At 39.5% G+C, this 13,670-nt stretch overlaps 1 protein-coding gene across 1 annotated transcript; it reads right to left on the bottom strand.

Annotated features, from left to right (window-relative positions):
- Positions 1-1,772: 1,772 nt before the first annotated feature.
- On the bottom strand, positions 1,773-8,390 carry LOC139324508 (vomeronasal type-2 receptor 26-like). Its single transcript, XM_070954219.1, has 5 exons — positions 7,905-8,390; positions 6,587-6,813; positions 6,089-6,182; positions 5,198-5,324; positions 1,773-2,665 (listed from the first exon to the last, which is right to left on the bottom strand). Exons 1-5 carry the CDS (start codon positions 8,388-8,390, stop codon positions 1,773-1,775), a joined length of 1,827 nt encoding a protein of 608 aa, XP_070810320.1.
- Between the last annotated feature and the right edge of the window lie 5,280 nt (positions 8,391-13,670).

The raw sequence follows: 13,670 nt of genomic DNA, 5'->3' as shown, positions 1-13,670 counted from the left end.
CCCATCCCTCCTAGAAGAATGAAATATTTTGAGAAATATTTAAAAAGGCAGAATATTATATTTCTCTAAAGAAGAAACATGTTTCTAAAAACAGAAACTCAGAGTCTCAGCTCCCTGGCCCCAAGCAGATACTAAACTGGCCTCAGAATGCAGATTTGAAATGCAGATTTGGTAATCCATTACTCCCTGCAGCAGATAGGAATAAAGATAGGATTAGCCCACAGCCCACAGCCACAATAGGAAATGCCCAACAAGCCCCTTCATTCCATCAGCACACGTCAACCAAACTTGACTCAGACAAACATGTTCCCATATAGCCCCATGGGAGTCTGTCAACAGCCAATAGAATGCTTGTTCTTGCACAGGAACAGGAAGCTCAAGGGCAAGGCCCAAGAGAAGGCATAAAAGTCACTCTCAATTCCATGTGGTCCAGTGGTGGGTTGCCCCCGGTTCGCACCGGTTCCATAGAACCGGTAGTAAAACTGGTGGGAGGCTCTGCCCACTGACCCTGATGTCATGAAAATGCTTCTGCACATGCGCAGAAGGTTCTGTGCTTGCGCAGAAGAGCGTGCGTGAGCAAAGCTAGGGCGCACGTAGCCCCATTGCAAACTGGTAGAAAAGGTAAATAGAACCCACCCCTGATGTGGACAGCTACCCAGAATCACATGTGCTTGGTGGTTCTGCTTCATCAATAAATGGATCATCTTTCCAATCAGCCTCCAGCCTCCATTTTGTCTCCGGTGTCTTTTTCCCAGCTTGGAACGGAACCAGATGGAGATTTCTTCCCACAGTATTAGGCTTCTAGGTGAAACGCTAACTAGCAAAGAAAGATGAGGATATGTAACATGGTTATTTTGGAGTCCATCAAAAAAGGGGAGGCTTAGTGATATTTTATTTGATTATTATTTATGTATTTATTACATTTATTATGGCTTCTCAACTCCAGCAGTATACCCCTGTGAACTGTACAGAAGTCAGTACAAATACAAAACAAAACTTTGCTTACAACTAAAAGAAAGTGAATCAATTAAACGATTTCCCTCCAACTGTTAAGATTACATCTTAAGAACCATGCCCAGAGTGGGGTGGGAATGGAGATTTTGCAATATCCTTCCCCTGAAGTGGGGTGGGAATGGAGATTTTGCAGTATCCTTCCCTTGCCATGCCCACCAAGCCACGCCCACCAAGCTACACCATATCCACCAAGCCACGCCCACAGAACCAGTAGTAAACAAATTTGGATTTCACCACTGGTATTTACCTTTACTATACTCCCATAATCTACCAGATGATATAGGTAAACTATTTTTATTCTGCTAATCTGTTAAATAAATGCAAATAAATAAAATGACACAAGGACAATTATAATAATAAAGTTATAAAAATAAAAGATTTATTGTTGATCTGACATACAGGAACATCTTGCATCATGTGCCATCAAAATGGCTAATCAATTGATGGTTAATTTCTTAATGCTTATTTATTTATTAACTTCCATACTGACTTAATGATCCTACCCAACTTGGTATACCATCGTTTTTTATATATATATAAATGGATCCCTACAATAATATATTTATAATAAAAAAAATAAAATTCTATAATAGAAGAATATTATCCTCATCCACACAATGCAAAATTTATACAGACATGAAAGGTAACTCTCTTGATACATGGCTGTACTTCTTGTGCTACGGCACCCAGAATGGTGCTTTTCTTGAGGATCAAACAGGATAGTAAATCTTTGGGTTTAGACATTGATTAAAATTATTTTAATGGTATTTACTCCTTAGGTGCTTTCGGCTGTTCAACTCAGGTTTTAGTACAATAATATAAATTTTGGGGAGAAAGATGCAGAACAATAAGCCAGCACTGGAAGTCAAGATGGAAAAGATCTCCACAGCTACCATGTATTTGCCCTTTGTGCTTAAATAAGGTGGAACAAAGGACACCCAGACACTGCAGAAGACCAACATGCTGAAGGTGATAAACTTGGCTTCATTGAAACTGTCAGGCAAATTCCTGGCCAGGAAGGCCACCGTGAAACTGATGGTAGCCAGAAAGCCCAAGACAACGTAAAACATGGTGATAGAGCCTTCATTGCATTCCAGGATAATTTCTTCCATCATGGAATGCATGTCAACATCAGGAAAGGGGGGAGCAGTTACTAACCACACACTGAAAATCAAGGCTTGAATGAAGCAACAGGAAAGAACAATGGAACTGGCCAGGTATTTCCCAGACAATTTTCTCTTCCCAGCTCCTGGTGTGGTGGCCATGAAGGCAAGAATCACAATGATGGTCTTGGCCAAAACTGAAGAAACGGCTATTGAGAAGTTTATGCCAAAAGTTGTTTGTCGAAGGAGACACATAAACTCGGTGGGTTGTCCAATGAAAAGCAATGTGCAAAGGAAAGAAAGTAAGAGGGAAATTAGGAGAATGTAGCTGAGGTTCCGGTTGTTGGCTTTGACAATGGGAGTCTCCCGGTACTTAATAAAGATGTAAAACACAAAAACTGTGAGGAAAGAAAACAAAAGGCCAGAAAGAGTGAGCGTGATTCCCAAAGGTTCTTTGAATGACAGGAAGCTGATACCTTTTGGAAGGCACAGATTCCGATCCACATTAGGATACTGATTTTCTGGACATTGGAAACAGTCATCTGAGTCTGTTTAAAAAAAAGAAAGAAAGATGTAGTTATTTAATAGACTAAAACTGTATGTAAAATAAGAATATAAGGAAAAGAGACAATAAAGTGCAATAACACAGGTAATCACATTTAGAGGATGTCTAAATTGAAACTTCAACCTGCTGCTCCCCCAAAGCCGATTGGCGTGCAGGTTGAGACTCATTATGTGGTGAAGAAGATTTTAGACTCTAGATTGCAGAGGGGAAGTTTCCAATATTTGGTTCATTGGAAGGAGTACCCCTTGTCTGAAGACACCCTTGTGGGTGAAGAGTTGGGATGTTCAGGCAGACACCTTAGTTAGGCAATTTCATGATAACTTCCCTGATAAGCCTAAGGATCCTCCTGCGGGGGGGGAACAGGGGGTTAATGTGCTAATTGTATTAACCCCTGACTTCAGTCTTTTCCCAGGATGCTTTCCTTTCCTGAGAGGGGGAAGTCTGTCAGTTTTGAAAGACAATTTTCTTTTTTGCTTCTAAACTGCCACATATTTTAGCTGGGAAAGTTGGGAGGGGCTTGTTGTTGGAGTGGTAGAAAGATAGTCATAATAACATTCCGTATTCAAGGACTTTTGCCTGCGTCTAATGCAGACTGTCAGAAGATTGTATCCAGCTGAGTGTGAAGAGTTGATTGGACAATGTGATGAACTTGTGGGTGTGGGGCAGGGCTGCGAACTCTTAGCTGGGTAGGGGAAACCTGGAAGCTTTCAGATTTGGGTTTATTTCCAAAGAAATAAGATCACCAACCTAATCCAAAAAAAAAAAAAAACCCCACTAAAATCCAAGACAGAGAACAAGAAAACGGCAAAGCCCTCCTCCCATACATAAAAGGCACCACAGACAGAATCAGCAAGATCCTCCATAAACACAACATCAAGACAGCATTCTGCACAAACCGAAAAATATCCACCATCCTAAGAAACCCCAAAGACAAAATTGAGTTAGAAAATCAAGGAGTATATGAAATCCCATGCACCACCTGCCCCACCACATACATTGGACAAACCAACAGACGAATAAGTGCACGCATAGAAGAACACAAGAACTCAGTCAGAAAAGAGGAACCAACTTCTTCCCTGGTCCAACACCTTAAAGCCACAGGACACGATATTGACTTTAAAAAGACCAGAACTATCGCCAAAACTGAACACTTTAACAACAGAATAATCAGAGAAGCCATCGAGATAGAAAAACGCCCACACAGCATGAAAAAACAAGACGATACCTCCCGCCTACCAGCCATTTGGAAACCCGCCCTTATTGACAAACGAGTCCCTAACACGACAAATGACACCAGACCCACACTCACGAGAGCCACACAGGATGTCACCACCACACATCCACGCAGAAAGCAGACTCAAACCCACACTGATAATGAGCCACGACCAAGGACCAGAAGCCAGACCGCAGCTGCATCATTAGCCACTTTAAACCCCTCCAATCCATACATGAAGCAGACTGACACCCACCGTGAAGAGCTCGCACGGCCACAAACACGAAGCCAAACAACAACAACGCAGCTCACCAGCTCAAATCCCCCTGCAACTCAGACTAAGCTGAGCACAACCAAGCCCCCACCCAAACAGAACACACCCCCAGCCAATCAGAGCACAACCAACCCCCCATCCAATCAGAGCATAGCCAAGCCCCTAACCAATCAGAACACACCTCCACCCAATCAGAACACAGCCAAGTCCCCACCCAATCAGCTCACACCCCCACTAGCAGTTAAAAGGAAGAGACAGCTGCAATCTCACATTGCTCCTGGAAGCATGAAGCCGAGAACACCAGCCTGAAGATGACGAATGAGACTTCGTCGAAACGTCGCCAAGACACTTCCAATTTTACGTGGGAGAAGACCCGAATAACCAAAGACCTACACACACACACACACACACACACACACACACACACACACACACACATATATAATTTATTTATTTTATTAGATTTTTATACCACCCTTCTCCCACTGGACTCAGGGCGGTGAACAGCCAAGAATAAAAACATCACATATAAAATTTTAAATTTTAAAAAGAATTAAACAAATTTTGGCCCAATAAGTTTAAAACACCCCAGTGAAGTTATGACTTCATTTGTCATAACCAGGAACTCAGCAACGGCTCGATTATAGGTTCAATTTTGGCCCTCTATCACTATATGTTAAATAGTTAGTTTTTTTAGCCTCATGGACACAATTCGGTCATGTGGAATAGGTGGAGTATGTGGAATATGGAATATGTAGAAGCAACATTGGATAAGTGTGCCCCCTCCCAATGTGGAAGTTTGCCTTGCATCTTGGAAAAACTACCTGGATTTGACTAGCCCCATGTAATATGGACTACACTGAACCAAATTTGCACTGGACAATGGTAGATATGCAAATGCTGTCTATAAGTGGGGCCAAATACTATCACAAATTGTGACTGCCAGGCTGAAAAACAAACTGTTCAGAATAATATGAAGAATGCAGACTGTACATAAATGCATTTTTTTTAAAAAAATCCAGCCTTACTCTTTAGGTTAGAAATCTTCCCCTCAGGGCATCGAGTGCAATTGTAGCAGCAAAAGGGTTTCCCTTCAATCTTTGTCTTACTGTATCCAGAATTGCAATGGATATTACACAGAGAAAGTGGGTGCACCTGTCCAGAAACATGAGAGGAGAATATTTTATCATTCCTAAAAGGATATTGAAAGTAACTACCTCCAAATTATGTCCAGAGTTCAACAAAAACATTAATTGATAGTGATCAAAAATAGAGCTTAGTGTTGAAAGAATTCAAAGGGGTGATGAGGTGATGAGCACAAGTGAGTGCAACAGATCACATTTGACAATACCTTCTTAAAGACACTGGATATTCTCAGGATGAGATCCATTTGATTTATCAAGTTACTCAAAATCATAATATTTTTTTTACAGTAAATTCAAATCAGTATCTCAGCAGAATGCTAAGCTGAAACTCAAAATGAAGTATCTTATTGCTTAAATTTTGGTTATTTTTGTAATATATATATTTTATATATTACATAATATAAAATAAAAAACCCAATCAGAACACAGCCAAGCTCCCACACAATCAGTTCACACCCCCACTGGCAGTTAAAAGGAAGAAACAGCTGCGATCACACTTTGCTCCTAGAAGCACAAAGCCGAAAACACCAGCCTGAAGATGACGAATGAGACTTCGTTGAAACGTCGCCAAGACACTTCCAATTTTATGTGGGAGAAAACCTGAATAACCAAAGACCTACATACAAACACCTGCGAAAACCTCAGAAAATATATATATGTGTGTGTGTGTGTGTGTGTGTGTGTGTGTGTGTGTGTGTGTGTGTGTATTTGTTCCAGCATAACTCTGGAACGGCTTGAGCAATTTCAACCAAACTTGGGGCACAGATGACTTACCCTCTGGAAACATGTTTGAGATGTCAGTTCTTTCACAACTTCCTCTGGAAAGCCAGCAGTGACATTCACCTCCAATGGACCAATGGGGAAGGGCCTGATGGATTTGGGGCAAAGTGGCAGGATCATAGACAGGGCGAGAAAGAGGAGTGCATGGGAGGGGGAAGGGAGAAGGCATGGATGATGGGCATGGGAATAGGGGAGTAGGGGGAAGAACGGCCCCTCCCAATGGCTCCCTGTCAGGCAAACACTTTGATGTCTATAAATACCCAGGGAACTTTGACAGGCTTGAAGTGTTCTTATATCTTGTCATTAATTATGCTCTTTCAATACAAAAATATCCCAGATTGTGTAATGCAGAATTGAAATTAAGAACATGAAACATAATTAAGAACATGAAACATAATGAAACATAACATCCCATGGAATGGGATGAAATGAGATGTGCCACATCTATCAATATATGGTGGGGAAATGATTGACATCTAGTATGAGTTCTACCTGGTTGAAAGCCTTGGGCCATTGGATCGCATCTTCAGAAATGGTGAATATTTTGTCAAAGGCATTCTGTGGTGCCACTTTCCAACTTTGACTCTAATGAAGGACTGGTTTGGAAATGTGACCCAATTGATAATATCAAATCCTGCTATTAGTTCCCCTTTGGAATTAAAGGAAAGCATTTCACCAACACTGTTGTTAAATGAAACACTTCTCAAGTAGTGATGAAGCTGGAGAAAAATTAGACAACAAATTATCATCCTCAACATCAGCACCATATTAATTGAATATAGTAACAACCAAATTGCATAGTAGAAACATTCTGTGTGTAAAAGAAGTAGTCTAGTGTACAGATTTATCCCAGATATTTCAGATGGCTGATTTTAATTCATTTTTCCCAGTTTTCTTTTGGAAATTTTATTAATATTGATGTAGGTATTCTTAATTTATTTTGCAGTGATTATTGTACTGGAATATATGACTGGGTTGCATTTAGTGAATGAATTTCCCAATTTGTCTACAAAGATTCCTATAAAATCTCTAGAACTTCATTGCTGTCTAGGAGAATCCATGTTTCCTCACTGGTAGGAACAATTAAAGATTAATTAATATTAACATAGAAAAGCAACTTCATTCATTTCAAGTTGATCATAAAGATCGCCATCCACTTAGATAGCAATAGATATCTCACAACTAAAGTAAAAGGCAATAAAATCTAATTCTCATTCCTCAAGCTAAAAGTCAGGGAAAAATTAACTCAATATTTTTGGAAAAGGAAACATATCAATAGTCAGTACTTTGCTAACAGATGCAAAGTTTCTATATTCTTCTATATTTTTAGACCATGAATAGAAGTAAAAAGAAAAAATCTTAAAAAGAAAAATATAAATAAATGAAGCTGATGATCATTATCTTAGAGTCCCATTTATCAGGAACATCCAATCAGCTTAATCTCTATGGAGATTCTCAGTTATCCAGGTCATGGTTGTCCCAAAGGTGCTTTTTCAAGAGGCAACTGGACTTTCTGATTTTTCTTTGAAGACGTTTTGCTTCTCATCCAAGAAGCTTCTTCAGCAGAAAGTCCAGTTGCCTCTTGAAAAAGCACCTTTGGGACATCCAATCAGCTACAACACACTTTGAAGGCAATCCTTTGAGACTGGATGTGAAAGGGAAGCCATGTCACAACTATTGCCTGAAGGTCTAAAATGATAGGCAATGATGTCAAAATTTGAACCACCAAGTACCATTGCCTGGAACAACCAAAAATGTCTGTACATGCATTCTCTAGTATTTCCATGTATTATTGAGCTCGGGAAACTACCTGCCAAGGTTGTTGTTTGAGAAGCTGCTTCCTCTGCTCATTTTGTCTTGCTACTTTTTTCACTGCAGTTGAGTTTCTATTATGTAAAGCTTCTGCCACTACATGGACAGCATTATAGATGCTGTAGGTATGGCTGGTCATGCTCATTTCAAAAATTGACCCAGGAAGTTGACTCAGGTCCTCTTCTCCAGTGCAGATGTCTTCATCCATTGTTTCTCCAGGAACAGTGGGGAAAGAACACTGAAATGCCTCTTTCCAGAAATCCCTAGAAAAACTATCTTCCTGCTTAGATGTCAGCTTCCTGTGCTGAAGGAACCCATGGAATCCCAACACTTCCTCACTGTGGGCTGCAAAAGAGAGTGCATCATGGATGAAGTCAATGGGCCAGTTTCGTTGAAAAGACATTGATGTGAAATTCATCTGAGCTACAAAAATCCATAATTTGGTTTTCATTGGGACATCCTCAAATTCAGACATATGAAGCATTGCCCGTAAAACACCATTGACTGAATTTCTCCATGTACAACTACTACATTAGCAGTGGATTCCATAATGATCCTAGTCGTTTTCTCTCCTTTGCAATCATTTCAGTGATTTCAGTTGAAAAATTTACTTGTGGAAATGTTTCTATAAAATCAAAGCAGATACCTCTGTGGACAAACATGGGGATCTGATTTTCTACAAATCTCTCCCCACTGTCATCATTACTGAAAATCACTCCAATCCACAACCACTGAAAATAGAGCAGTAGCTGAAGAATCCCCTTATATTGTTGGTTGATGTCTGGAAATATCTGATGAAGGAAAACTCTTTGGTTTAAGTCAACTGGTGAGGATCCAAATGCCATCTAAGAATGCAGCAAAGAGTAAAGAGATATATGTGTCTGAGTTATTTTCTGAATAAAATTAATTGGAGTGCTTTTACCATTTCTAAATTGCTAAATTACGTCTCCCAAAAATTGTTTTTCAGTTCAGATTTCTATCAAATTAAGTGATAATTTGAGATTTTTGAGTATAATGGACTTGTATTTACTTACTGAGAAATAAAAGAAACTTTCCTTAATAGACAATCCTTAAAATAAACCCTCATGTAATCTCATATTCATCCACAAGGAATGGAAAGTCTCAAATTATCTACAAATTTGCATACCCCTATGCATGGGGTATGTAGTACTGTTATGCTATTTTAAAACTTTGAATGATCTCTATGTTAATGCTCCCATACATTCTGAATCTCATACTATCCAGTTTAGGCTCTTTGTAATGTAACTCATCACTAAAGTTACCATTGTTTTTTTTTTTTAAAGCACCACTACAATCTTGATTCACTAGAACACTAGAAGACTCCAGTTCTTGGACAGAGTCTGCATCACCTCTGACAGCTACAAGATACTGGAAGCATGGTCAAAATGTTCTACTCTATACTCACTCAGAAATGTGTAGATTTCTTTAACTTTTATACATACAGAATATATACATCTTTGAATCTGCAAAGTCTTTGAAATGCATACATGATTTGCTTTTCAATTTAAGCTACGTGAGTAGGACAATGGAAGCTCCAAGGCATAGGAAATATAGTTTACCCAACTCTGTCTCATACTTCTAAGTCTAAGGAGATACATGAATGATGTGTTCATTATTTTGGCTCACAAACCAGTATCATCGGTAAAGAGTAATAGCCATCCCTTTAACAAAGTTTGCTGTTCAAAGAAAGCCTGTCCTGAATAGAATAGAATAGAATAGAATAGAATAGAATAGAATAGAATAGAATAGAATAGAATAGAATAGAATAGAATAGAATAGAATAGAATAGAATAGAATAGAATAGAATTTTTTATTGGCCAAGTGTGATTGGACACCCAAGGAATTTTCTTTGGTGCATATGCTCTCAGTGTACATAAAGAAAAAATAAAATATATTCATCAAGAATCATAAAATACAACACTTAGTGATAGTCATAGGCTACTAATAAGCAATCAAATCATACTAGGAAACAATAAAAACAATATAAAGTTGTTTTTAAGTTGTAAAGATACAAGCAACATGGATATAGCCATAAGTGGGAAGAGATAGGTACTAGTAAGGATGAGAAGAAGAATAGCAATACAGTCTTAGTTAATTTGACAGTGTTGTGGGAATTAGTTGTTTAGCAGAGTGATGGCATTCAGGAAAAAAAACTGTCCTTGTATCTAGTTGTTCTGGTGTGCAGAGCCTGATAGCGTCATTTTGAGGGTAGAAGTTGAAACAATTTATGTCCAGGATGTGAGGGGTCTGTAGATATTTTCACAGCCCTCTTTATATATTTATATATTCCTCATGGGATCAAAGCCATATTGCAAAATTGTTCCTTGCTTAACTGTATTGTATGAGGACAACTCACCTGTGAAATCTTGTAGATGTTCAAAATGCTTCCCATGAAGAGACACACATCAGCATTAGGTCCCCCAATAGCCACTACTATATTAGCCTGCACATCACACTTGTAGTTAGGGATAAACTTTCCCTGTGTGGAGAGAAGTTCCAGTGAGGCACAGTAGGTCCACTTGGCTCAGAAATTGCTGTTCAATACATGGAAACCCAGTGTGGCATTTGGTAAAATCCTTAAATTTTCATTAATTGTCTTAATAGCAAATTGCAAGGCTAACATCTGCTGGTAGTTCTGAGTTATTACACTGCAAGGAGAAGATTATCTTATTAATAATTAGATTTTGCAATCTAAACAAATGTCTGCCTCTTCATTCAACAAATTCATTATCTGTTCCTAAAAAATAAACATTTAATAATAATAAAAAAGGGTAAAAATAATTATTTTTCTTCATTCATTCCAGATATTTAGTACCTTACTTAACTTTTATTACATGATCCCCTATAGATTACTGGTAGTCACACTCTTCTGAGCCGGTAGGGAAGCCGGCTGCATTTTATCTCTGCTTTGAGTGTATTATTATTATTATTTTTTTTGAAAAGTACATACAGTTCTATTTGTATTTCAGTGATTAGATTCATAAATATTTACCTCTGGAAATTTTTTTAAAAATTCAAAGCTCTATATCAGTGAATCAGTATTCTGTTAGGATTAACAAGCATCTCAAAAGGAACTGAATGAATCTTTTTAGTGCAATCCCTTTTGAACTCAAGAGGAAGTTTCAAGAAGAAGTTTCAGGACAATTTAGTTAGACTTGTTATCAACTTTATAATAATTCAAACAATGATGCAACTGTGGCCCCCAGTTCAGAGAAACTAACATCATTTGATCATTAGAAAAGAGCTTGCAGGAAATGTAACATGGAGACAAATCAAGGGAAAACATGAAAGCCTTACACAATATTATCAGACACATCAAAAGAAGGATTTATTTCAAAGATTGTGGAAATGGAAAACACATAGATCTGAGAGAGAATGGCTCCAATGATAAAGTCACCAGGATGGTAATACTTGTGAAGAATAGAAAGAGGGAGGCTTATAGGGCATTTCACAGATGGACTGCTAGAGGCTTCTTCATATACCAGTATCACCAGCATTGATGCCAGAAACATCTCCATCTTGAATAAAGACCTTTCTTCAAGATTTCCTGTTCACACATTCCTTCTTGTTGAATAAAATATATTGGCTTGAAATAACACTTATTGTATGTCTGGTCTTAATAATGAATATAATCAAACAGATAAAATATTGTCTGCCTCTGTCTTAGGTCAGAATGAATATTGATAGCAGGGATTAGTCTTGGTTCAGTGTGCTGCTACCAATTAATTGTATTCTTTAGGGAGTTGTACAAATAATTGTGCTTGAGCTGAAAATTGTACATACAATAATCTCTGGTGTAATATCATTGATCTATAAAACTTTTTTAAAAAATCAGATCTATAGATATGACTCTTATAATTTTCTATCACTAGTTTATTAGTATGTTTATCAAGTGAAAAACTCAAATTGTAATATTTGAAAATGAATGCTAATTTCAAGGAAGGAAGATTGGAAGAACTAGAGTGATTGGGCCCATAGAATCACCAAGAGTCGGGCTCATCATCATCATCTTCTTCTTCAAAGAGGGTGGAAAAGTTTGTGACGTCTGGTCAGGTGAGTGGAGCCTCTTGCTGTTTTTACTACTAGTTCACAAGAACCGGACAGAACCGGGAGCAACCCACCACTGAGCGGTATAGCATCTGAGCCGAAGCATTTTTCATGATTTTATTTTTTCATCATCTCCTTATCTAGAATACTACAAATTATTTATTTTATTTTATTTTATTTTTATTTTATTAGATTTATATACCTCCCTACTCCTGAAGGACTCAGGGCAGTGAACAGCCAAAAAGATAATACACACAGATTATAAAATTTAAAACAATATAAAAATGTATTAAACAATTTGGCCCAAGACGAATTAAAACATCCCCATATTTAAAAACAGATTTAAAATTACTCATATACCATTTAAAAGGGAAAGTTAGGCCAGGCCAGCCTGTTGGAATAAAAAGGTCTTGAGGGCGCATCGGAAGGTGCGTAAATCCGGGATCCTCTGTATCTCTGGGGGGAGCTCATTCCAGATATCAGGTGCCCCCACAGAGAAGGCTCTCCCCTGGGGGCCACCGGCTGACACTGTTTGGCCGACAGCACCCTGAGGAGCCCCTCTCTGTGAGAGCGTACTGGCCGGTGAGAGGCTATTGGTGGCAGCACACGGTCCTGTAAGTATCCAGATCCTAAGCCATGGAGTGCTGTAAAGGTGGTAACCAGAACCTTGAAGCGCACCCGGACGACCATTGGGAGCCAGTGCAGCACGTGCAGGAGAGGTGATACATGGGAACGCCACGTCACTCCCATAACCACCCGCGCGGCTGCACTCTGCACCTGTTGGAGCCTCTGGGTGCTCCTCAAGGGGAGCCCCATGTAGAGAGCAATGCAGTAGTCCAGGCGGGAAGTTATGGCCAAAGACAAAGAAAGATATCTAATATCTATATTGCATGGAATGTAACCTCTCCTTATAATATGGAATGTAATATCTAGATAATCCTCATTACTCTGTCATTAGTCTACCCAGAATCCTGTCCACGTCTTCAGGAGTCACAAAGTCAAACTCTTCCCAGATAACATTCTCAAGACCTGCCTCCACCATCCCCCCTGAATCTACCCAGTCAGAGTCCAGGTTTTTCAGAATCTGAGTGATTTTGTCATACATATATTGTACAAAGTCCTCGGCTCTACCCTCCAAGGGGTTCTCCCGCACTCCCTGATGGAGTAAGGAGCAGGTCACCCTAAACAGGGCGGCCAGGCGATTATCTGATGATGCAATAAGAGCGGCAAAATAGTTACATTTTGCCACTTTTATCGCCATTAGGTAAGTCTTAATATGAGATCTTACCAGTGTTCGGTCGGAATCAGAGAGACTGGCCCTCCAACTGCTCTCCAGGTGTCTTTTCTGGCGCTTCATCTCCCTCAGCTCCTCAGAAAACCAAGGAGCCAGGTGAGACCGGCACCGGGTCAGAGGCCACAAAGGCATGACCCAATCCAAAGCACCAGTGACCCTATCCCAGGCGGCCACTAGGTCTCCAGTCGAGGCATGAGCCAGAGCCTCAGGGAATGACCCAAGCTCCGTATGGAACCTATCAGGTTCCATCAGGCACCTGGGGCGGAACCATCTCATCTGTTCCGCCTCCCTGCGGTGGGGTGTGGCAGTTCGAAGGTCAAGGCAAAGGAGGGAGTGATCTGACCATGACAAGGGCTCGATCACTATATCGCCTATCTCAAGATCACTCAACCACTGTCCAGG

Source organism: Pituophis catenifer, unplaced genomic scaffold (assembly GCF_029215685.1).
Source record: "Pituophis catenifer annectens isolate HBS135680 unplaced genomic scaffold, rPitCat1.0.hap2 SCAF_15, whole genome shotgun sequence".
NCBI classification, from domain to species: Eukaryota; Metazoa; Chordata; class Lepidosauria; order Squamata; family Colubridae; genus Pituophis; species Pituophis catenifer.
The sequence above is the reverse complement of the archived record's forward strand: the minus strand, read 5'-3'. Positions and strand labels throughout refer to the sequence as shown.